This window comes from Micrasema longulum, unplaced genomic scaffold (genome assembly GCF_059751315.1).
Source record: "Micrasema longulum isolate JH-2025_06_02 unplaced genomic scaffold, ASM5975131v1 h1tg000591l, whole genome shotgun sequence".
In the NCBI taxonomy this organism is placed as follows: domain Eukaryota; kingdom Metazoa; phylum Arthropoda; class Insecta; order Trichoptera; family Brachycentridae; genus Micrasema; species Micrasema longulum.
The window spans coordinates 39840-63883 of record NW_028277787.1 but is presented as its reverse complement, the minus strand read 5'-3'; the positions used below and the strand labels follow the sequence as shown (position 1 = coordinate 63883).

The window sequence follows — 24044 nt, the reverse complement described above, 5'->3', positions numbered from 1 at the left end:
CATACATTTTAAATAATATGTATGCAGGTACAGAGTATGTAACTTGGATACGATACAAAACTTGATAAATCTCACTTATTTTTTTAAATAATGATGGTGCATTTTTTGTAACTTTCAAATGGACATTTTTACACTGGATTTGGAAAATAAAATTTGTATTAATATTTATTTATATTTTATTTATTTTCTTTTATTTAGGGAACATACAGTACATTTGCATATTTTTATATTTTACACAGTTAGACTTTACTATAATGGACCAGTGAACTTTCCGTATTATAAAGTAATTATATGTAAGGTTATTAATGAAAGTACAAAAAAGAGAAAGAAAAAAAACATAAATTTAGGTTGTTTAAAAATTAAAATTAAAGTAAAAAAAGTTATTTTAAAGTTTGTAGTTAGTATTTACAAATCGAAAAAAATATTTTAAATGAAGAAAATTTGTAAAAGTAATTAAAGTTTAAGAATTAAAAAGGAAAAACATAAATATACCCATACACATTTTAGGGGATTAAAAGAAACGATGAGAAGAATCTTTAAATGAATTACAAGACAATATGCTGGATTTTAATAGAAAAAAATATTTATACTTACGATGCGAATAACAATTATACGATTGAAAGGGATATCAATAAGGCATCCGTGGTGTAGTGATTAAGACGCTTGACTCACACACGTTCGATTCTTGGTGAGAATACAAATATTAAATAAGATTTTTCTCAAGCCTGGGTTTTCCGATAAGAAATTTACCACTGTAATTGGGCCTCCTGGCCTGTTATGGTGCAAAAATAAAATAAAAAAACACGTATTAAATAGAAAATAAAGATAAAAAAAGCTTAAAATATTTTAAAATAGAAATAAATATATTTGTGTATAAAGTACCTTTAATCAATACTATTACTCATTGGGAAAAGGGAAAAAGGGGGAAAGAGGAAAGGAGGAGAGATTAAGGAAAATACAGAAGATGTTTCTTCAGACGTGATTTAAACAGAGATACTGTAGTAACATCTTTGATGGTGGATGGGAGATGATTCCACAGTCGAGCCGCATAGACACTATATGAGTTAGAGAAGAGGGATTGTGGATGGGTATTAAATGAGTGCTTTGAGAATCAGAACGAAGAGGTAAACCATGAACTGATAAGCGTTGAAAATTTTCACGAAGGGTTATAGGAGCTTTAGGACTATGAAGTACATTAAACAGAAGTGAGAGGGAGTGATAGTCTCTCCGCAGTCTAATTTTGAGCCATTTTAGTTGCCTACGATAGTCAGAAATGTGGTCATATTTCCTAAGACCTAAAATAAACCTTATGCATGTATTCTGAAGTCGTTCAAATTTACCTTTAACAGTACCGTCATGGTGAAGGTACGGCTTCCGTATCTTCTGATTATAATTGTTCCCCTGATAACTAAAGAAACATTCTAAAGAAGAGTGAACTAGCGAACAGAAGAGGATTTTGAGAGTTTTAACATATTTTAAATTCGATGTGCTTTTGTTTACGAAAACAAGATGTTTCATGGATTTATTATCAACGTACTTACATACATAATTTACAGTGTGATAGACATTTTGGGGTTCATAGTATTTAAATTTAAGTATAACGTGGTATAGTGTAGTGCCCTCCCCAAATTCTCCCAACCCCTATATTTCCACCCTTTTAATAGTCCTACTTTCTGTATGTACGGGTAGTATCTACTTGACCCACATTACAATCACCACCCTTATGCCACCTGCTGACGAAACTAAAATATTTATTTATATTGAACATGTTATGCATGTTAACAATATTTATTACTTATTTCTTGTATTAAATCATAATACATAAATGAACTTTAATGAAATAAATAAAATAACTTTGTCTTTAACCACTTTTTTATATTTTTTTCTAGTGACCGGTTTCAAAGCTATAAGCTTCTTTATCAAGCTATACATAACTAATTAATTCTATTCTATTTTATTCTATCAGTATTATGCTACACATATATAAACTAATTTTTTTTTTTTTATATAGAATATTTCATAGTCTCGGTTCTGGTATCTGAAGCGTGAGACTGATCATCTTATCATAATGTAACAAAAAATGATCAAGATACACTGCTATTAATGTACCAATGCAGTGCCCTATCACTATTAGGTGCGGAAAGGGAATTATGATGATGAAATTAAATGTAAGTGGTTATAAACACAGCTGTTTTATTTATTTTATTATTATGAATAACCACAAAGTTAGTGCCTCAAATATAAAATATAAATTAATTCATTCATTAAAAAAACATTTCTTCTAGTGACACAACCAGTAGCTCAATCACAAATATCTATCTACGTGCTAAAAAGCGACGTGATAACAATTTCTCACCATGGTTGTTCATCGTATTCGCGATCACAATGGAACATCCGTAAACACGTATAATTCTGCTGCGTAATTACATCATATTTTAATTTCACCGGCTTAAATATGTAAAATATTAAAAACTGCTATTTTAATTTATTTATTTATTAATTATTATTTATCATGCTATTTATTGCATTTAGTCGCCACAACTGCCAACGCAAGCCAAATGTCAAGAAAAGCAGTCGCCATAGTAATTGTAATTTTATTTTATTTTTTTTGTATTAGATACTTCTTATTATTTTGCATTATTTTGCAAATGCAATATGAGGCTCGCAACCCATCAGGTCGCTTCTCTCGGGGGGGCGCAAAGAGGAGGAATTCTCAGGAATGTAGAATTGCCACTTGGAATGTAAGAGGACGTATGACTGATAAGATGAATGAACTGTGTGATATAATGAAGAATAAATGTATAGATTTATTGTGTGTCTCTGAGACTTGGAAGAAAGGGAGTGGTTCGATGGAGCACGGTGATACTCTGGTCCTCTGGTCCGGTCTCCCTGAGACGGATAGAGCTTGCCGGGGTGTTGCTGCGTTTCTATCGCCAAGAATGATAGAGGGCATGAATGAATATGAATTTGTAAGTGAGAGACTCATGTTTGTCAGATTTAAGGTCGGACTGACAAGATTGCTTGTTATCATAGGATACGCTCCTGTTAACTCCGACTGTGAATCTGAGAAGGACGAGTTTTGGACGAGTCTAATGAATGTGATGAATGGGAAAAAAGATAACGAAAGGATAGTTTTGGCTAGAGATCTTAATGGTTGGGTGGGAACAAGGAGAGATGGGCTGGAGTCAGCTCTAGGTATGTTTGGGGATGCAAGAGTGAATGACAATGGGAAAAGACTGCTAGAGGTATGCCTGGAATGGAACCTTTTTGTATCGAATACATTTTTCGAGCATAAAGGAATCCATCAATACACATGGGAGAGAGGAAATGAAAGGTCGATTATCGATTATGTCATCATTGACTCTAGATTGAAGCCTGTAACTGTCGACACACGTGTGTACAGAGGGGCCGAGATGGAATCAGACCATTTTTTAGTGGTCTCAAGGGTGATTCTGTTTAAGGGATGGCGGTCCCAAACAAACAAAGTGCAGGCTCCTTCTAGAGTCAAAGTTGAAAAACTGCAAAATGCTGACATAAAAGATAATTTTGAAAGATCTGTGAGTCACAGACTGAACGAAAAAGATGTAGAATGTATGGGTATAAATGATATGTGGGAGTGTTTGAAAATAAGTATGTGCGAGGCGGCGAAAGAAGTGTGCGGTGTGACAACGCTAGGGAGAAAGAAAGGTGATGCGTGGTGGGACGACGAAGTCAAAAAACTCGTTAAAGAAAAGAAGGATGCGTGGATAAATTTGCTTGCTGTAAAAAAGAATACAATTGAATATGAATCGGCTAAACGCGTGTATGGTGAAAGTAAGAAAAAGGTTAAGCAGGGTGTATGTGAACGGAAGAAAGAATTGAAGGATGAAGAAGGAATGAAAATGACACACAATTTCCATGAAAACATTAAAGTTTTCTGGAAAGCTGTGAAAAACTCCAGGAGTAGCAGTGAAAGCGGAGGCATGACAGTTGTTAAAGATAAGGATGGAAAAATGGTGACTAGTGAGAGTGGAATAAAAGAGAGATGGAAGGAATACTTTGAGGAAGTTTATGAATCGCACACTGGTAACTCGGGCGGTGCCGATGTATCGACATTATCCGAGGTGTGTTTGAACGCAAATGATGAGGTAAGTCAGATTAGTATGAAAGAAATTATCAGTGTTGTCAAATGTATGCGGAATGGTAAAGCGCAAGGGTATGACTGTATTGCAGCAGAGTTTATTAAGTCGGGTGGCAAATTAATTCTCACATGGCTACATAAACTTTTTAACTTGTGTCTCAAGGAGGAAAGGACTCCACCTGATTGGAGGAGGGCAGTTGTTATGCCGTTATACAAGGGAAAGGGTTCTAAGGTGGAGTGTGGGAATTACAGAGCTATCAGTCTTCTGAGCGCTGTCGGCAAAATGTATGGAAGAATACTGATAGAAAGAGTAAGAAACGTGACCAAAGAGAAAGTATGGGATGTACAGAGTGGATTTATGAATGGTAGAGGATGTATGGATCAAATATTTGCATTACGCAATATGACAGAAAAGTTTTTGGCGAAAAACCAGAAGCTTTTTTGCGCTTTTGTTGATTTGCAAAAAGCATTTGATCGAGTTGATAGGAAAAAATTATGGATGGTTCTATCGGAGTATGGAGTGAGTGACAACCTTGTCCGCGCTATTGCTTCCTTGTACAAAGATAGTGTAGCGTGTGTAAGGGTAAATGGGTCATTAACTTCCTGGTTTGACATCCCTAAAGGAGTCAAACAGGGATGTGTAATGTCACCGTGGTTATTCAACATATACATGGATAAATGTATGAGAGAATTGAAAAGTATGGATGTGGGAGCGAAAATGAGTAATCTTACTGTCAGTTGCCTTCTGTACGCCGATGACGCAGTCCTCCTAGCTGACAGCGAAGAGGAACTGCAATCCTTGGTTACAAAGGTTTACGAAGTGTGCAAGGAGAGTGATTTGCTAATGAATGTGCAAAAGTCGAACGTCATGGTCTTTGAAAGAAATGTAACTATGACTGAATGTAAGATTGTAGTAAATGGAGATAGTTTGAAACAGGTCGAAGAATTTGTATATCTGGGTAGTATGTTTACTAGAGATGGAAATATGGACAAGGATATTGAAAGGAGGGTTAGTGCCGGTAACAGAGTTAATGGTGCCTTAAAGTCTGTCGTAGCAAATAAGTGTCTATCGCAAGAGGCTAAATTAGCAGTTCATAATGGAGTTCTGGTACCAACCCTAATGTATGGAAGCGAAGCATGGAGTTGGAAAAAAAGGGACGAAAGTAGACTGAATGCTGTTGAAATGCGATCCCTCAGGCGAATGTGCGGAAAAACAATGTATGATAGGTGCCCTAATGTCGAAATTAGAGCAGAATGCAAGGCTGAGTTAAGCATTATCGACAAAATTAAGAAAGGTCTTTTGCGATGGTTCGGTCATGTGGAGCGAATGAATGATGAAAGAACGGCTAAAAAGATTTATGATGCGAATGTGTCTGGTTGTAGAAGTCGAGGAAGGCCGAGAAAGACATGGCATGATCAAGTACAACAAATTCTTGAAAGTGGTCATGTGAAAAGTCGGAATAATCGACGTGCGTGCATGAGAAGATGTATGAATGTGAAGGAAGCAAAGGAAGTGTGCCGGGACAGAGTGGTGTGGCGTTCTATCCTCTCTGCCTACCCCTCCGGGGAAATGGCGTGATGGTTAGTTAGTTAGTTAGTCAATATATTGTATTATTTTTTATAGTAAAAGCGAATTTTTTGCCAATGAGCTGTATTTATTTACGAGGAAAACAAAAAACAAACCCGACACGAGCGTTGACTTATGACTGCGATAACTTAAGCATGTTCATTATGATCGCTCAAATTCCTTGCATGTTTTTAAGAACGTCGTTAGTTATTTGTGACTGAGCTACTGAAGCCCAATCATAATAGCCGCTACTGTCGGTAATAATCGACGCGATAAGAGTTTGTCACCGCTACTGTGTACCATTTTACCCTAAAGGTAATAATGCTTAACCCGTTTATAGAGCCGCCCATGTGGACAAAAACCATTATATGATTATCAACAACGAAGTTAGCTACAGTTTACATCGATCGAGTACTGTTTCATCAGGTCGAGAATTGCAAGCGCAAATCAAAACGGTCTGTTACACGTTTATTGTCAAACGAAAAACCTATCCGCTTTTGTTCTAAGAAATAGAGCGAAAGGGCTTCTTAATAAGCGGGCATATTATTGCTCTGAGGTTTTACCGATCCCCTATAACCAGTAGTGCAAAAAAACTGCATCGTAAGCATACGTAAATGCAATGTATCTCGATCATCTCTTACGTGAAGATAAGATGTGCATTCTTGTGCTTCAAATTTTCAAGTGCAATTCTACTGATAGTAAAATAAAACTTTTCCTTGATGACCCACGCCTTTTTTTTATTAGTGTAGCCAGCCTGGCGTTGTAAACTTCTTTTTTTTTGCAGCCAAGTAGCATATAAATAAATAAATAACAAAATACTGTCATTTATTCTCAAGTCTCTAAATGCTTGGGTTGTCTCTGTTGCGTGGTTTTCAACTTTTGTGTGCAGGAAAAAAAGCACAAATCATCAGTGACTCAAAGGTCCATGGAAATGAAAATGCTGGGTAGTTCATTAAAAAAAGAAGAACTAATCCATGTATAACAGCGAGATACAAGGTCACTGATGTGGTTCCTATGATTGCCAACCAAAAATGGAGCTGAACTGGTCATGAAGTCATAACCGCAGACTCTAGATGTACTAAAAAAGTCTTGAAATGGCGATCTAGAACAGGCGGAAAAAGCGTCGGCTGGCCTCAAGCAAAATGGTCTGAAGAAATAAGAAAGGTGGCAAGAAGTAGATGGATGCAGTTCACTCAGGACAAGAAGATGTGGAGATCTTAGGAGGAGGTCTGTGTTTACCGTTGGACTCGAGAGAGCTGATGATAATAACGATGATGAAATTAGTACTGTAATATTTTATTATTTTAATGGTCAACAATGTTTCGAGTTTGTCCAAATTTTTGCAGACAAGGACTGGATTCTGGAGACTGGGCTGTTAATATTAACGTAATACAACAGAGATAAATAACATTTGAAAGATGGGAATAAGAAGTCTAGGCATCCACAAGGCTTATCACTTGTCATTGGCTGGTTTAAGTTGATAAAAATTTGGACAAACTAATAACATTGTTGACTAATCCACCTGGCTCAAGAAGAAGTATAAAAATTGAAAAATATTTTCAGGCGTTGCCTAGTATGCAGGTGAAATAATTCAATCATATACATCTCACCCAGAACAATAAAGGTTTCAGATATTTAACTTCACAAACGTCAACAGATGGAAGAATTAAAGAAGGAATATTAATGTTTAAATATAGGCAGAATGGGGAATGTTACACAATGTGTAAAGTGGCCACTTCAACCAGCCAATGACAGGTCATAAGCCCTGTCGATGCTTAGACTTCTTATTCCCTTCTCTATAATGTTCTTCAAATATCTTGTATTATGTTAATTTTACTGGTGCCTATGAATTAAAAAAAAAACAGATTTTTAAAAATGCAGATGGCGCGATCATTAAAAAGAATTCCATATTACACTTTATAAAGCATTTGAATCTTAAATCTGAGATTTTGAAGGCAGAAATTTATTGTTAAACAATTCTGTCTATGTATGAAGGCGTCGAGTGATAGTGTATCCGTACATATTTTATCAAAGAGAATAAACCCTTGAATCATTCCCTTTTCCTGTGACAAGGGCCCTAAATGAAATCTCGAGTGAAGGCTTTTATACAAACATTATCCTTTTAGGAGTCTCTAAACTACGGCTCGCGACCCAGAACGAGCTTTAAACCAACAAACAAAAATACATATTTAAAAAAATTATTATTTTATATCTTCTTTTAATTATTATACGAATTACATATACGAGTAAAAACTCGTATATGTAATTCCTCTGTACGTGTGATGTCACCGTACTCCTCCTAAACGGTTTACGTGCGGTTTTCAAAGAAATATAGATCCTTGCGCTGTGCGTGTTCGTAGATATCAAAATCTTCAATCGAATATGTAAAAAAAAGTTAGGAGCATAAATGTTTTACTCATCGATCTACCAGGGTTGCATTCGAGGAGAATGCATTTGCTAAAAAATGAAAAGATGTTGTTTTTTTGTGAATAGAAAAAAGTTTGTTTTTGAATGTTTACAAACAGCATTTGTTTTTTGTGGATCTCAATCAGATTATTTCCTTAAATTCCTTATAATTTCCACCCATTTATTTCTTTTTATTAGATTTTAAGTAACACAAAAATAATATTAAATTCAATATTTTTTTTAAAATCGTATTCCTACAGTACACCCTTTTGTTGGTAAGACGACCGGAGTTTGACGTTTGCAAAAAGAATGCCATATTTGAAAAAATATTTATTTTATATTTTGGAATTCAACCATAAACAAGTACCTACTTAAATTCAATATTTTTTTAATATCAACAATTTTTAGTTTTGGAATTTAATCACAAACAAGTACCCAGATGAAAAGTATTTTTCCAAGATGATAGCAGGCATGCCAACGTTTGGGCAGGACAACGTCTGTCGGGTCCGCTAGTCTACTATATATTCAGACCTAGAGCCTTATGCTGGAAATATGTGACATTTTGTCACCCACTCGACAACGGTCGATTAGACATCTCGATAGCTTTGTCATAATTCTATTCTTGAAAACCCCCCGACATTTTAATTACAAAGACGAATGTAGACAATACATAAGTTTCAAGGAATTTAATAAATTGCCACAAAAATTTAAAGTACCTATTTCAAAATATAGAAACAGGACGTGCGAATTGAAGAATTATTTTTTCTAGAAGTACTTTGAATAAATAATGTTAGTTTATAGAGAATGCGCATCTTGAACATATACCTTTTAATATTTTACCGTTTTTGCTTGTATATGTAATTTTTAATACTATTTAAATGTTATTTGTGTTTTTTTCTTTTTATATACTTTTTTTGGCTTGTATACATAATTTCAATGCGTTTTTGATAAAAAAAAATTAACCTGTATTGGGTGTGCGCATATTTTGTTGATTAAAAAAAATGATTTTATTTTGTACTAGTTCAGTATGTATATATACATACATGTAATTTTTAAACTTTTTCAATTTTCTTTCCCAGATTGCATAATGTAAACATTATTTTGAATTTATTTCCATGCCTAGTATTCTGTTTATTTTGTTATTTTCAAGTATTTTTCATACCCTTTTTAATTTGTAGTATATCATAATTTTAATTTTTCTGCTTTTGTAAATAATATAATAGTTTAAAATTTAAAAACGTCTTTAAAAAAATTGTTATCTGTATGTCCCTAAATGAGTTTTTTTTTAAAAAAACTCCTTGGGAATATTGTATATAATTATGTATAATATGTTTTCAATATAATAAAAAAATAAAAAAAATAAAAAAAAAACACTAACAATCCCGTATTTATCTATGGCTCTCCTGCCACGCGTAAGCTTTTATTCATAGAATTAAGAATAATCCAGAAACCGCATACGCACATCGAAGCACAAAAGAATGCGACTCAGCTACTCATAAATGAGTAGGTTTACGTTTTGACCCATTAGTTTCTTTGTAGACGTCGCTCGGTACGCAACTCCTGATTCGAATTCAACTATGCCGCTTTGTGTCCTTTTAAAGTGTAGAAATACTGCTAGGATCTTAAAGAACCAGGATGCAATCGCATTTTATTTGTAATAAGCGAATGAATGTGTATATAAAAATTGCATTACCTAAAAATTGAATTATATTTCCATCTGTCAGATTGTCGAAGAAACTAAATGGAAATTTCGTTAGTGTTGGCAGGGTGGTATTTTTTTTTACTCTACTTTGCTCATATATGAAAATCGAACCTCGGATTAAACAACGCGGTGGTGGACATTTGACCGACATTATCTTTAAAACATCAAATATTATTTAACATGATATAAAAATATCCGTTTGATGTAAAATAAAATTTGTTTTATATTTTAAGTTCAAAGTTTATTTATTCAATTACTCTTATTAAATGACCCTTTAATTATCTACTCTGTTGTGTCAATCAATGTTTCCGAGTGCACAATAAATTTTTAGAAAAGATAAGAAATAGTTTTTTTTTTACCTTACATTTGCGTTATGGTTATATTCTTCGCGATCTGGCAATATTACTCGGTGACTTCAAGTATGCGCGCGGCGAAAGTGTGTCTAAGTGGGGGAATTATTGGACATAGTCCGATGTATTCAAATATGATTCTACGCTCCTTCTGGACTATTCTTGATTCAATGCTTTTATTGTTTCTTGTCGGACTTCTTCCGTTGAATATTTTGGGTATGGATTATTATAAAAAAAAAATATTAAATGTTTTACTGAGACACTGCAACATTTATAATTATTATTTTCTTTTGACATAACTCACATCTACGTGTTATTAGAAATATTTCATATTCATTTCATGGATTTTTAAACATATAATATACGTATCTCAAATACGTATTTTGACAATAACGTGACATTAAATAGTTTTGATATCATGTTTCTAAAGAAACTTATTTGATAATGGATAAAAAATAAGCATAGTTATATTTTTTATTTTATTTTATTTTATTCAGAAAACATACAGTCATACATAATAAGTATTAAAAACAACAAATTTTTAACATAAAAAGACCAATTAAGTTTTCATAAATTATGCAAAAGACATAAACATTAAACATTAAATGTTACAAAAAAATAAATAAATAAGAATTTCAAGTGAGAAAAGAATAAAAAAGTTAACATTTGCGTTTTTCATGGAGGTAATAAATAAAAATAAATAAAAATACCGAATTTACACTCCGAGCCATCCACGCACACACATGAACGCACATATAAAACATACACAAACATATACATTACATGCGGCACATATACATAGCATAAACCACTCAAGATGCACTTTCAGCAACTATCCAAAATAATCGACCCCATGAAGAAATTTTCTGTACAATTGAAACGTGCAGTTAAAAATGTCTACATCAATACTGAGTCCGTTATAATTTCTACAGGTACGTCTAATGAATTCAAATTCGTATTCGAATTTATATAAGAATACAAAATATAAAAAAATAGTACATACATCCAGTTAAAGTTTTTCACAAATATAATGAGAGAACATGTTACACTGTAAAGAGAAAAATAATATATTATATAAGACATGAGAAAAAAAAAGAGCTCTTAAGAAGGTTAAGGGATGAGGAAATAGAGTGGAGAAGGGGAGGAGAAGGATTTTCATAATATAGTTGACCAATTCAAAATTTTGGAAAATTGTTTCCAGGCGTTGCCTAGTAGGTGATTTGGTTCAGCCGGATGAATCTCACCCACGTGATAAAGGTTTCAGCTCTTTTACTTCACAAAAGTCAACAGATGGAAGAGTTGAGGAAATGTGGATGTTCAAACATGGGCAGAATGGTGAATGTTACACAGTGTGTAAAGTGGCCACTTAAACCAGCCAATGACAGGTCATAAGCCCTGTAAATGCCTAGACTTCCATATTCCCTTCTCGAAAACTTTTTCCCTCTCTGTTGAAATAAATTTAAATACGAACAACTCCCTAGGGATGAAATCCAGCCAGTCTGCAAGCATTTGGACATAATCAAACATTGTTGAAAAGAATAATTGTTGACATTTGCGTTTTCCATGGAGGTAATACATTAAAATAAATAAAAATACCGAATGTTCACTCCGAGCCATCCACGCACACACATGAACGCACATATAAAACATACACAAACATATACATTACATGCGGCACATATACATAGCATAAACCACTCAAGATGCACTTTCAGCAACTATCCAAAATAATCGTACAATTGAAACGTGCAGTTAAAAATGTCTACATCAATACTGAGTCCATTATTATTTCTACAGGTACGTCTAATGAATGAATTCGCGGTATAATATTTATTGCGCATTAGTTGATACGCCATCACCATAACATTAATCAGTGTTGTAAATTTTAAGTTAAAATACAACAAAAATACCTACTCGTCATTCAAACATGAATGCCGAGCGTTTTACAAGAAGGAAGTTTGACAGCTGAAGTTCCGATGTAGCATTCGATTGTTAGTGTCAAGTGCTTTGTGGCACTCGAGTTAAAGTCGATTGGTTTTCAATCGACTGCATTCGTATGGGCGGTTCAAGAATGCTGTCACTCGTCGAGTTACGGAAGTCGCTTACGATTCTAAAGACGAACGAGTCCAGCATAAGGCCCCTGGATTGATTCCTGTGAGAATAAAAAAATATTTTTATGACTTCTTAATGAATAAGAGTCACCTATTGAATTTTTTGCTGCTCTTCTTAAATCCCTAGGATTTATAAATTTATTTTATATAAATTTGTGACTTTTTTAATGTTAGTCAATGCTTCTTCCTTCAAGAATGTAATAAAAACACCGGCATTTTTCAAAAATTTTAAATATATTACACCCCTTTTCCGAGAAAGGTGGTTAATTTGCACAGGTCTAAGGCCAAAAAATATTAATATCTCAGTTCGTGTTGTTTTGAGTTACAGTTATTGTTTTTGTTCAGAAGGGTAATAAAGTTATTTTAACTTGTGAAATCATTGAAATTTTATTTTCAGATTCAAATTATTCATTGTTTTCAATGATTAATCAAAGTTTTTTCTTGAATTTGACGAAATGGGAAAACAAAAAAACGTTTCTGAGGAATAATTCTAGTATTATAGCTCTTCTTAAGTAATAAAAAATATTTAATGCAGAAATATTTTTAAAAAACGCACATTTCTTGTCAAAGAATGACCCTATACGAGTATGTATGAACCTATTGCAATATGAGCAATCACGCCACTCTTCTCAAAAAGCCGCAATATTGGATACAGTTATTGAAAATCGTCCAATAAATGAATAATTTTTAAATTATTATGAAAATAAAATTTTGTTATCAGTGTTACACAATTTTATTCTTTTACAAGAACACAACTATAGTTTCGGGAGAGCACTCCTCCCATCGACGGGTGATATAAAACTAATATAATAAACACAGAATATTGTTCACAGTTGTTTAGATTCGATGACATTGTGAACAATATTCTGTGTTTATTATATTAGTTTTACAATTGTTTATTATATTAGTTTTACAATTGTTTATTATTTTAGTTTTACAATTGTTTATTATTTTAGTTTTACAATTGTTTAGATTCGATGACATTGTGGACAATATTCTGTGTTTATTATATTAGTTTTACAATTGTTTATTATATTAGTTTTACAATTGTTTAGATTCGATGACATTGTGAACAATATTCTGTGTTTATTATATTAGTTTTACAATTGTTTAGATTCGATGACATTATGAACAATATTCTGTGTTTATTATATTAGTTTTATATCACCCGTCGATGGGAGGAGTGCTCTCCCGAAACTATAGTTGTGTTCTTGTAAAATAATAAAATTGTGTAACACTAATAACAAAGTTTTATTTTCATAATAATTTATAATGAAGTGTTACGAAGTGAATACCGATTCAATTAAAAAGAATATTTTTTATTTAAATTTATTGCAACTGAGAAGGAAAACATTTTTTTAAGAGAGAATTACTTGAGTTCTTATTATTTACTAAAATATTTCAATTTTCAGACCATTTCCTAAAAGTCGTAAATAACTTGCGTTGGAAAAATGAAAATCGAGTTGTGGTAGTGGGATTTGAACCTCGGACTTTTGGCCCGTGAGTCCACAATACTACCACGGGACTGCAACCCGGTTTAAGTGGCCACTTTACACTCTGTGTAACATTCACCATTCTACCCATGTTTAAACATCCACATTTTCTCAACTCTTCCATCTGTTGACTGTAGTTAAGTAAAGGAGCTGAAACCTTTATTATTTATTTATTTATAAGGGAAATCATAGTCTTTATATAAATACGAGGTACAAAAGAACAATTAAAAAAGTAAGACCAATTACAGATTTCACACTAATTTATTATGAATGCAGGAGGAGAGGGGAAAATAATTAAATTCTAAAAAAGTAAAAACATAAATATTAAATACAAAGTACATAAAAGGGAGAAGACATTGTATAGCTCCAACTCTACTTTCCTCCCCTCTCTCTCTGCTTCCATGAACATTTATATTTCTTAGTAAAAATTCAAAACCAACAATAATTAATTAGTTGCAGGTAGTAGATGAACATATGAAAAAGTATAAACTAAGGGTTTTTTTTTATTTTTATTTATTTACAATTTTAAAAAACCCGTTAGGGTTACATTAGAAATTTAATATTGTCTAGTCATTTTATGTCTCGTCTAGTCTAGTTAGTTCAGTCATCATGTGCTTTTTCAGATTGATTTTAAATTTGTCTCCATTAAAAGTTTTCAAGTAGTAAGGTAGGTCGTTGTAGTGTTTAAGTCCATTATGTAGTATTTGTGACTGTCCTGTGTTTGTCTTTGCTTTTTCAATATGATAGTGTTTTTGTTGTCTGGTGTTATATTTATGTATGTCAGCATTTTTGACTAATATTATGTCGTCGTCTTGTATGTTTCCCAGTGTTATTTTGTGCACAATTTTTAAGGTTTCAATTTTAGTCAAGTAGTTAATGTCAAACTGGTGTGTTTTTTTGTACAGTTCAGTCGTAGAGGTCAGGTAGGGTAGGTTGTATGTTAGTTTAAGAATTTTATTTTGTTGTCTTTGTATTCTTGTTATGTCTGTCTTGTTACCAGTTCCCCAGAAGGCGATGTTCAAAATTAAAATTAAAAGTTAAAATTATGTGGGTGATATTCATTCGGCTGAACCAAATCACCTAAACAACGATCACAATCACCAAAAGCAACGCCTGAAAACAATTTTTCAATTTCTATACGTCTTCTTTTACCAGGTAGTTAATTCAACAATGTGTAAGTATGTCCAAAGCATTTGGACATACTCAAACATTGTGAATAATTTGTGGCCTATGAAGCAAAAAGTTTAGGAACCCCTGTTTTCGTTTAATATTACCCTCTTCTGGCGGGAAATAAAGCCTTCTTCAATTATCATCCTTAATTGTTAACCCTATCGAATTTAAGCTTGTGGTTTAACTCGAAATTGATTTGTAGCATTACATAAGTACTTATTGATTTATTAAATACAAAATGTCATGCTAACTAATAATTACAAAGGACAAGGGCCAAACATAAAAGCAAATAAAATATAACTAAATGTTTTTTAATATTTGTATACAATCACTAACCGAATTTTCAGTGTCTACCGTTTTCGAGACGCACCCGTCTCTTCGTCGGACACCGATCGAACTAACAAGCAAAACCCACTTTACACTTTCACCATGGTTGTTGCACAACAATGTAAAACCAACATGACATGCATTTTAATAAGCACATGCACTGGTCAGGACAAAAATGCACTGATTAGATTGTAAAAATGTTGTTTGAGAAATTGTCGAGAAAAGGGAGAGGGGATGGAAGGAGCAACTCAAGTTTAATAGGTTTAGGGGATCATTACAATGAAACATGGTTTTACGGGCTATATTGAAAGGTTGTTTGATTATTGATCAACGGAACATATTTTTTAAAGATTTTCTAATGTGAAATATTTCCATATTATTTACTTTTAACCCTTTATTATTTGTATGTAAGATTTTAACAACTGTATTTTTATTAAAGTCATAATTAAAATTGATTAGTTATATATAAACATACAAATACACAAAAACAAAATAGGTGTAAATAAAAACTAAAAATGAAGGTGTACTCGTATAGTGGATTTTGCATGTTGGTTTAGTTGGTGTCCTGACGAAGAGACGGGTATGTCTCGAAATCGGTAGATATAGAAAATTCGGTAAGTGGTTATTTACAAATATTTAATAACATTTAGTAAAATGTTTGACTACAAAGTAATGCTTTAAATATTAATCATAAATAAAATATTTTTCGGAATGCGGGTTTTTAAATGATACTTGTAAACCCGTAAAGCCTCATTGATGTGCAAATACATAAAATTGTATCATTTTTAACCCATCCGAGCCTGAACATGAAAAAAATCCGTGAGTTCCTATGGAGGGGTACCTACCAGAAATACACCAGCTAAATTCTATAATACCATACTACGCCTACCTTTGTTGTGGCGTGGCGTCTAATATACATAATTATGTCGCAAATTCTCCAATCGTCAGACCACACCGGCTCGGAAACGAGCATGGAGAAATTGATTTGTTTTGTTTTCTAGTATCAGTTTTTTGAGTCAATTTTTTTAGGGTGATAAAATCTAAATAACTTACATTTTTATTTTGTTTATCTACGCTTGAATAATACCTACTGTATTTTTTTGCCTAATGTTGTGGTAATTTTTCAAACCGATTTAATTAATACCTACCGAATTTTGTGCAGTTTTAAAAAAAAAATATACGTTAAACGCCCATAGGGCTTACAATACATATTTGCTTTTATAAAAAATAATACATAATAAAGTTTATAAACAAAAATAGGTAGCAGTTATACGGCACAGACGTTAAAAAATTAAGTTGATAAAAATATGTTTAAGAAATTACAGTATAAGTAATTCAAAAGTTCGTAATTTACTTGTCACAATGTGTGATTAAATTTACACATATTTATATAAACAAATATAGAAAAAATATTTCATCACTATAATAATTTAGTTGCAAGGAAGTGACACATTTAAAAATTGATTTGACTTGTCACTTATTACATTGTACTTAACATAATTTTTGATTTAATTAAAGCAGACGAAGTATTAAATATATAAAAAAGATGGTTAAATTCATTGGCATTTAGGTGAAATCGAACTAACGATGGGGATGGATGAGGATCGGGTTGTGGTCCCGTGGCTAGTATCTCGGACTCACGGACCAAAGGTCCGTGGTTCGAATCCCACTCTACCCCAACTTGATTCCATTTTCTAATAGTGAGTTATTTACAACTCGTTGAAAATGGCCCTCAAAATGAAATATTTGGGTAAATCATAAGAACGCAAATATTTCTTTTTCAATTAAAAAAAAAAAAAAAAAAAAACTGAGAATAATTTGTTTGGAATGATTTAGTATGGAAGGTACAGCTAAGCCTGGTAGTCTTTAAAGGGATCCTTAAATAAAGTTAATTTACCAAGCATGGACAATCTATAATATTTTTCACAATATTACGTAGTGTGACAACATCGGCTACTATGCGTCTAGTTAAAAGGGAGGATATGTGCAAATTTTTCAATTATAAATTATATAATACCTCAGAAAGAGGTAGAACCGACTTATAATTTACATATCGCAGGAACTTTCTCTGGACTCTCTCTAAGTTATCAATATTTACTTTATAAATTATATATTGACTCCAAACTTTTATGGAGCTACCAATTTGAGCATGTAAAATCAAAAAAAGCTCCCGTAACTGGCGTATTGCATAGACTTCGAGGCTTGCTTCCTCATTCCGTTTTGTTTGCCGTCTACTACGCTATGATTCATTCCCACCCATCTTATTTATCATGCATATGGGGTTTTACCAGCAAAAATCGGATCTCGGAAATACAAGTTCTTCAGAACAGAGCTCTTAGAAACATTCTTGGACTTAAACGGGATTCCCATGTCAAGGATATCTACCGACAAACAAAGACACTTCCTTTCTAGGTAATGCCACTGCATGACATAACCAATACTATTTTAACTCTTGTGTGGCTGTGATGTCACACTAGTCGACATAGGACACAAGACTTGATATACCTCTCTTATCTTTTAAAATTATGAATTCGTATTTTTTGTGATCTTCAAATGGACATTTTCACACCCGATTTATAAAGTAAAATTTGTAAAACTATGCTAAATGTTAATACTAAAAATATTTATCCTTGCTACGCGAAGAATGAATGTCCCTAATTCAACAACACATATATACAGATACCTTATACAAGAGAAAGCGCGAATATAGAAGTCATAACAAGAGAGACAGGGACGCTGTTCTGCGGCGGTTGTCGTCTAAAACAGATTTAGTCTGCAGTCGGTTGATGACAATGATGTGGGGAGCACGCGTGTAGCATAAGCGGCGTTTTTGTGATTTTTATTTTATTTTGCTATAACAGAGCTAAATTATATGTTTATTCAAATAAATTGTGGAAAAGGAACTATCAAAAAGTATGTCTCCATGTTTTTAATTTTTTTCAAATGTATGAACTATAGAATATTCCGTCTTTTACTAGTGGTAACACGATGTTACAGCACCGCACTCAAAGTAATTATTTACTACAGTCTTTTAAGAGTTAAATATCATCAACTTTTCTGCTCACTAAAATTTAAAGTACACATTTGGTCATAATATTCATAATTACAATACGCGTTATTCAGGGAATCTTCGTGTGTCTAAGTTTCGCTCAACAAAGTTTGGCAGTAGGTCCTTGGAAAATATTGGCCATTCCGAATATAATAAACTGCCTGATGAGCTAAGACACGAAAAACTTAACAAAAAATCCAGAAACGTCGCAATCAAAAAATGTTTCTTAAATCTTTTTGATATTGATAATTTTTAATGTAGTATAAACAAGAAAGTGTTTTATGTTTTTTTATACAATGTAGATGCCTAGACTTCTATATTACCTTCTCTTAAATGTTCTTCATCTCTGTTGTAATATGTTAATATAAACAGCTTCCCAGGGAGTTGAATCCAGTCCTTGTCTACAAAAATTTGAACAAACTCAAAATATTGTTGATAAATTACCTGGTCCATGAAAGAAGTATAGAAATTGAAAAAATAATATTTTCAGGCGTTGCCTAGTATGTAGGTGAAATAATTCAATTAGATGAATCTCACCCGCATAAATAAAGGTTTCAGATCTTTAACTTCACAAACACCAACAGATGAAAGAATTGAAGGTACATAGATGTTTAAATTGCGCACATTAAACTTGCGCAGGTAAAAATAAGGCTAATGAATACTAAACTCAGACATCTTTATGCAAATCTCATGTATTACTGGAAGTATGACATGCTACGATGGTACTCCACATAAACACTTAACTCCACTAGAGACGCTTAAAGTAGATGAAAATTTTTTCCTGCTATTATAATTTTTACAACCCTCGCTAGACGAAATTTCTTAAGCGAACAAAATATATACATTTTGTGATTGCTTGTTCATAATTAAAAATAATGTAAACAATACGCACTGTTGTTTTTTTTATTCTTGAAGGTGTGTTTAATTATATGCTATCTTTATCGGTACATCAAATCACTGGTACATTTAAAAATAGGTTTGAGGTCTTCGATCAGCATGGAAGGAACAGATAGGACAAATTCTTTAAAAAATTAATTAAAATTAAAAATACATGCATTCTGCAAATAAATCTTATTTTCGTAATATCAGCACATGTTAATTTTAGTTTTTCTTTACTTTTTTTTTCTTTTTTTTCGTGTTCATGTCATACCATATATATATGCTATTAACTTTTTAATAATTAAAAAATCAATGGCCCACGCTCAGACGCTCAAGTCTTTGAGGGCATTTTTTCCAATTCATGTTTTAGCTTAAATTTAAGATGTATTTTTCCAAAGTGTAATTATATTTCTTTGACAATAATATGTGTGTGATAAAAAAACATATAAAAAAAAAAAAAATAATAATAATAATACCAAAACGGTATTTTTACCTTCTCTACTATCTCTATCTACCTAGGTATGTTCTGCCGACTTGTCATCTCGAAATCATATGGTCAAATTTAACCAATAAATGACCCTGAAAAGTTAGTCCGCGTTCCCTACTAAAGAAATATTTAAAATAGTTATCATTTACGAGTTTATTTTAAATAGGCTTCTGTGATAAAAAGTGACCACTTTAAAGCTATTATAATCTCAAACAAATTTCAACTCAAGCAAAAAATGCTTCTTCGAACATGACTTTTGTATGATTTTTGACAATTACCAAGACGGTATATTTATTTATATTTATAGATGTATTATATTTATTTTTGCACCACAACAGGCCAGAAGGCCCAATTACAGTGGTGAATTACATCACAGAACACCCAGGCTTGAGAAAGATCACATTTTATTTTTTTGTGTTCTCACCGGGAATCAAACCCGGAACCTTCCGCGCGTGAGTCAAGCGTCTTGACCACTACACCACGGAGGCCGCCTATGCTGTATGCTTAACTTTTGTCTGTATTTATCTTTCGATCCATTACAAAGCCAGCTCTTTTAACGTATCGATATGCACACTCAGGAAGAAAGTTAAACAGTTGGAGAAAATATATTTACTAAATTTATTTTTTACAGTGGCAACATTTTAACGCCTAGATTCTCTTTCTTATATACTAATAATGTAACATCTAACCACTGCATCTACCACATCCTTTTTTAAAAGTGACAGTTATGTCAGCATTCAATTCGACTGAAAGATTTACTTATTTCTCTCTCATGTTTGAATGGGCTTTTAAGAAAGAAACTGGCCACCTCGGAATGATTTAAAAATTAATTCAATTGTAATGAAAGCAAAAACTGCTCGGTGGAACAAACGCTTTTGAAGAAGAGATATGTGTACCGTTAAGAACTAGACCCGTCGGCGTCTGTACAAACCGATTTACTTACCTCAAAACTTTAAGGTGGGAGGTCGGTAGTGTACCTTCGTAATCACTTGGGATAATTAAACGTAGTTTTGTAGAAAACAACCAACCATAGAAAGTGAAACTGAGATAATAGCACTTTTGTAAAAAGAGTGAATAATCAAATCTATATAACAGTTGGAGTGTTTTGGACTTTGACCAATGATATATTTTTTTATTTTTTTATAGCTTAAGTAGATCTGTCTCGCTTTTAACCCGAAAACATCCTTCACCTTCTGCTTTACGAGTAAAAATATTTCCGTTTTTGGTCCATACATACTTTATTCCTTTGGTTTTAGCTAACTGTTTGGTTTTCGCCAGCAGAAACTTGCACCTTCTTGTCAATTGTTCCGTGATAAAAATGTTTGTATGTTTTATGTCCTTTAAGCCGATAAGGGTTGAATTTATACACTGTATTTTATTTTTTATGCACTCCCTATTGTATGTTTTGATTTTTCGCAGGAAAGAGTCTTTACCTTCTTTGGTACGCATTGTTAAAACAATGGAGCTTGGAGTATTTTGTGTTGGAAGCCTCCTCGAGCGTTCTATGGATGCAATTTCTTGGCCCGGTTCCCAGCTTATTATCGTAGCTATATTATTGATGATTTTCGACAGATAACTATTTGTTTTCTGGGGATTATCAGGGTATCCTCGAATTTCAATATTATTTTGTATTTTTATTTAAATGATATACACAATGAATACATTAGTTTTTTTAGATTACAAAGAAGAATCTTATTATGTATTTGTTTAATGATTATCAAAGTACTGTAAGATTTTTTTAGTGCTCTGGGGGTTTTCTGCAATTTGAGAATTTCCCAAATTTTTTTAGGTGCTTAAGTGGATCCCTGGGTGGTTTAGATTCACAATTGGACCCGGTAGGTGGAAAATTCGAATATCGAAAAAACGTTTACGGAACCAGCCAATAGCAGGCGAGCCAACGTTCGGTCAGGACAACGTCTGCTAGGTTCGCTAGTTAATTAAATATAATTTAATGATGCGTTAAAACGCATCACTAAAGACAGGTTAATGATATATATTTTAATATATATCATTAACCTGTCTTTCATTCATGTCTTGATGTTAAATTCTACACCATCTTGACATTTATGGATCATCAAACTTTTATCTCGCCTTTTTGAGAAAATTCATTTGGCCACCATTCATCTTTTCATAAAAAATTCAATTAAAATGAATAGACTTTTTGAATTCGCAGTTTTTTCGCAATGTGTTAAACTCAACTGTGGACGACTTTTTTTAATTGCAGTTTTTTAAAGCTCACATTCAGTAAAAGCTGTGCAGTAGGGTGGATCGTTATTTGTTTTTAATTTCAAAATGCGGTAAAAATATATTTAAAAAAAAAAATGAAGTTTTGTTTGGATTTATGAACATTTTAATGATAATCATCATTTCTGTTTTTTTTAATAACGATGTAAGTAAATATTTTTCTGTGTCCAGAAGAATACAGTTATGTTTTGAAATAGAACCAGTACCCTGGACAAGTGTTTTCGACTCGAAGGTTGCTCTCGTGTAAAAATCTTGTGTTAACAAATCGAGTAGATATAAGTCTGCTTTATTGTGTACTAGTTGACGTGCTCGCCTTCCATTATTTACGTCGTGGGTTCAATTCCTGGCAGGTTTGGCGTGAAATATTGATTTTTCAAACGCAATATTTCATTGTTCCGGGTGCCTGAAGCGTAGGACTGATCACTCTACCTTCATGTAACGGATTACTCTGTGTTTGATTTACAAATGAAGTGCCTTATGCACCACCAGGTGCGGAAAAAAAATGATAAAATAAATAATTCAATGAAATAAAATAAAAATAAAATAAAATATAGGCCGGTTGCACCAAAAACTTGAATTAGATCTCGCCGTTTTTTCGTGAAAATTAATGTTTTATTTTAAAAAATTGGTACGGAACGTGCCATTGAAAGTACTGTCCATCGCTAGCGTCTACTTTTTCCTACCTTTCTTGTAGCATACGAATACCATCTCGAAATAACGACTCAGTAGGAAGTGCTACTCAACCAGGCTATAAGTCTTCGATGGTAACAAGTGGAAATCGGAATTAGCAATGTCCGGTGAATACGGCGGGTGCAGTAGAACTTCCCATTCGAGCCTTTTCATGCATCTTTTGACTGTCCTTGCAACATATGGCCGAGCGTTGTCATGCTGCAAATTTACTTTGTCGTGTTTCTCCTTGTATTGCGGCCGTTTTTCCTTCATTGCTCGAACGCATCAACTGTAGTCGACGGCAATCTCCTGTGATGTTTCGTTGGGTTTGAGGAGCTCATAATACACTACACCAGGTTGATCATGGTGCAGAGCAAAAATTGTGATAAGAATAACAGAGTAGTAAAATACCCCCCTATTTCGAAAATATAGATTGCTTTTTTTAGAGGCGGAGAACTTTAATTTGAAATAAAACCAAGAAAAATACTTTCAACATCCATTATATTAGCTTTGTTTGAAAGATACTTTTACGACATCAATGCTTAAATATGATTTTGGGCTAGTGGCTGTCGCGGCTGGCGCATACATAGCGTAATTTTCACACACTCTTCGAAGTAAATCACGTTGTATTTCGGCAATAACGCATCGAATGTTGGCTCCCAAGTGCTCACTTGTTTCCAGTTTATCGGCGCAGACATAAAATTTTACATATCTCCAGAGAAAATAATTTAACGACGTCAAATTGCACCAACGAGGTGGCCAGTTAACAGGTCCATTTTGTGAAATTAATTGTTGGTCAAATTCTTCTTTAAGTAAGTCAATTGTATCGCGTACTGTGTGGAATGTGGCGCTGTCTTGCTATAACCACGTGTGTGCAACATAAATGTCTTCAAATTGAGGTACGAAGATTTTAGTAATCATGTCTCTGTACCGCTCACCGTTGACTCTAACGTTCTGACCATCCTCATTTTTGAAGACATATGGATCAATGATTCTACCGGCCCATAAAGCGCACCAAACGGTGACTTTTTTTTAGATGTTATGGTGTTTCAACGATGGATTGTGGATTATCATTGCTTGAAATGTGGCAATTTAGTTTATTGACAAAATTTTCAATTGAATTTATGGATCAATAGCAAGGTTTTCTTTGGCCCATTCACCAAATGCGCGGCCTAAAAGATGATCGTGTGGCTTCAATTCCTGTTCAAGTTGAATCTTGTAAGCACGTAAATCAAGATCTTTACGCAAAAATTTCATGAAAGTGGATGACACAAATGCAAATGTTGAGCACGATGACGAATCGACACATTTGAATCATCATCAACACTACGCTGCACATCGTCAATCGCTTGTTATGTGCGCACCGTATGACATCTTACGGGATGTATATTATCGTTAGGGCTAAACGTGTTGCGAAAACAATCCATAGTTTCTCGAATTAATCGCTTTGATGGACGATTATGAGCACCA

The 24044-nt window shown here is 33.2% G+C and overlaps 1 protein-coding gene across 1 annotated transcript in view; it reads left to right on the top strand.

The window, feature by feature from the left end:
* Positions 1-2939: 2939 nt before the first annotated feature.
* Positions 2940-24044, top strand: part of LOC148280344 (uncharacterized) — a gene marked incomplete at its 3' end in the record, with an annotated part of 58799 nt that continues 37694 nt past the window's right edge. The window contains exon 1 of the mRNA XM_088228532.1: positions 2940-3245. Within this exon, the coding sequence (XP_088084658.1) occupies positions 2940-3245 (306 nt within the window). The remainder of the gene's footprint in view (positions 3246-24044) is intronic.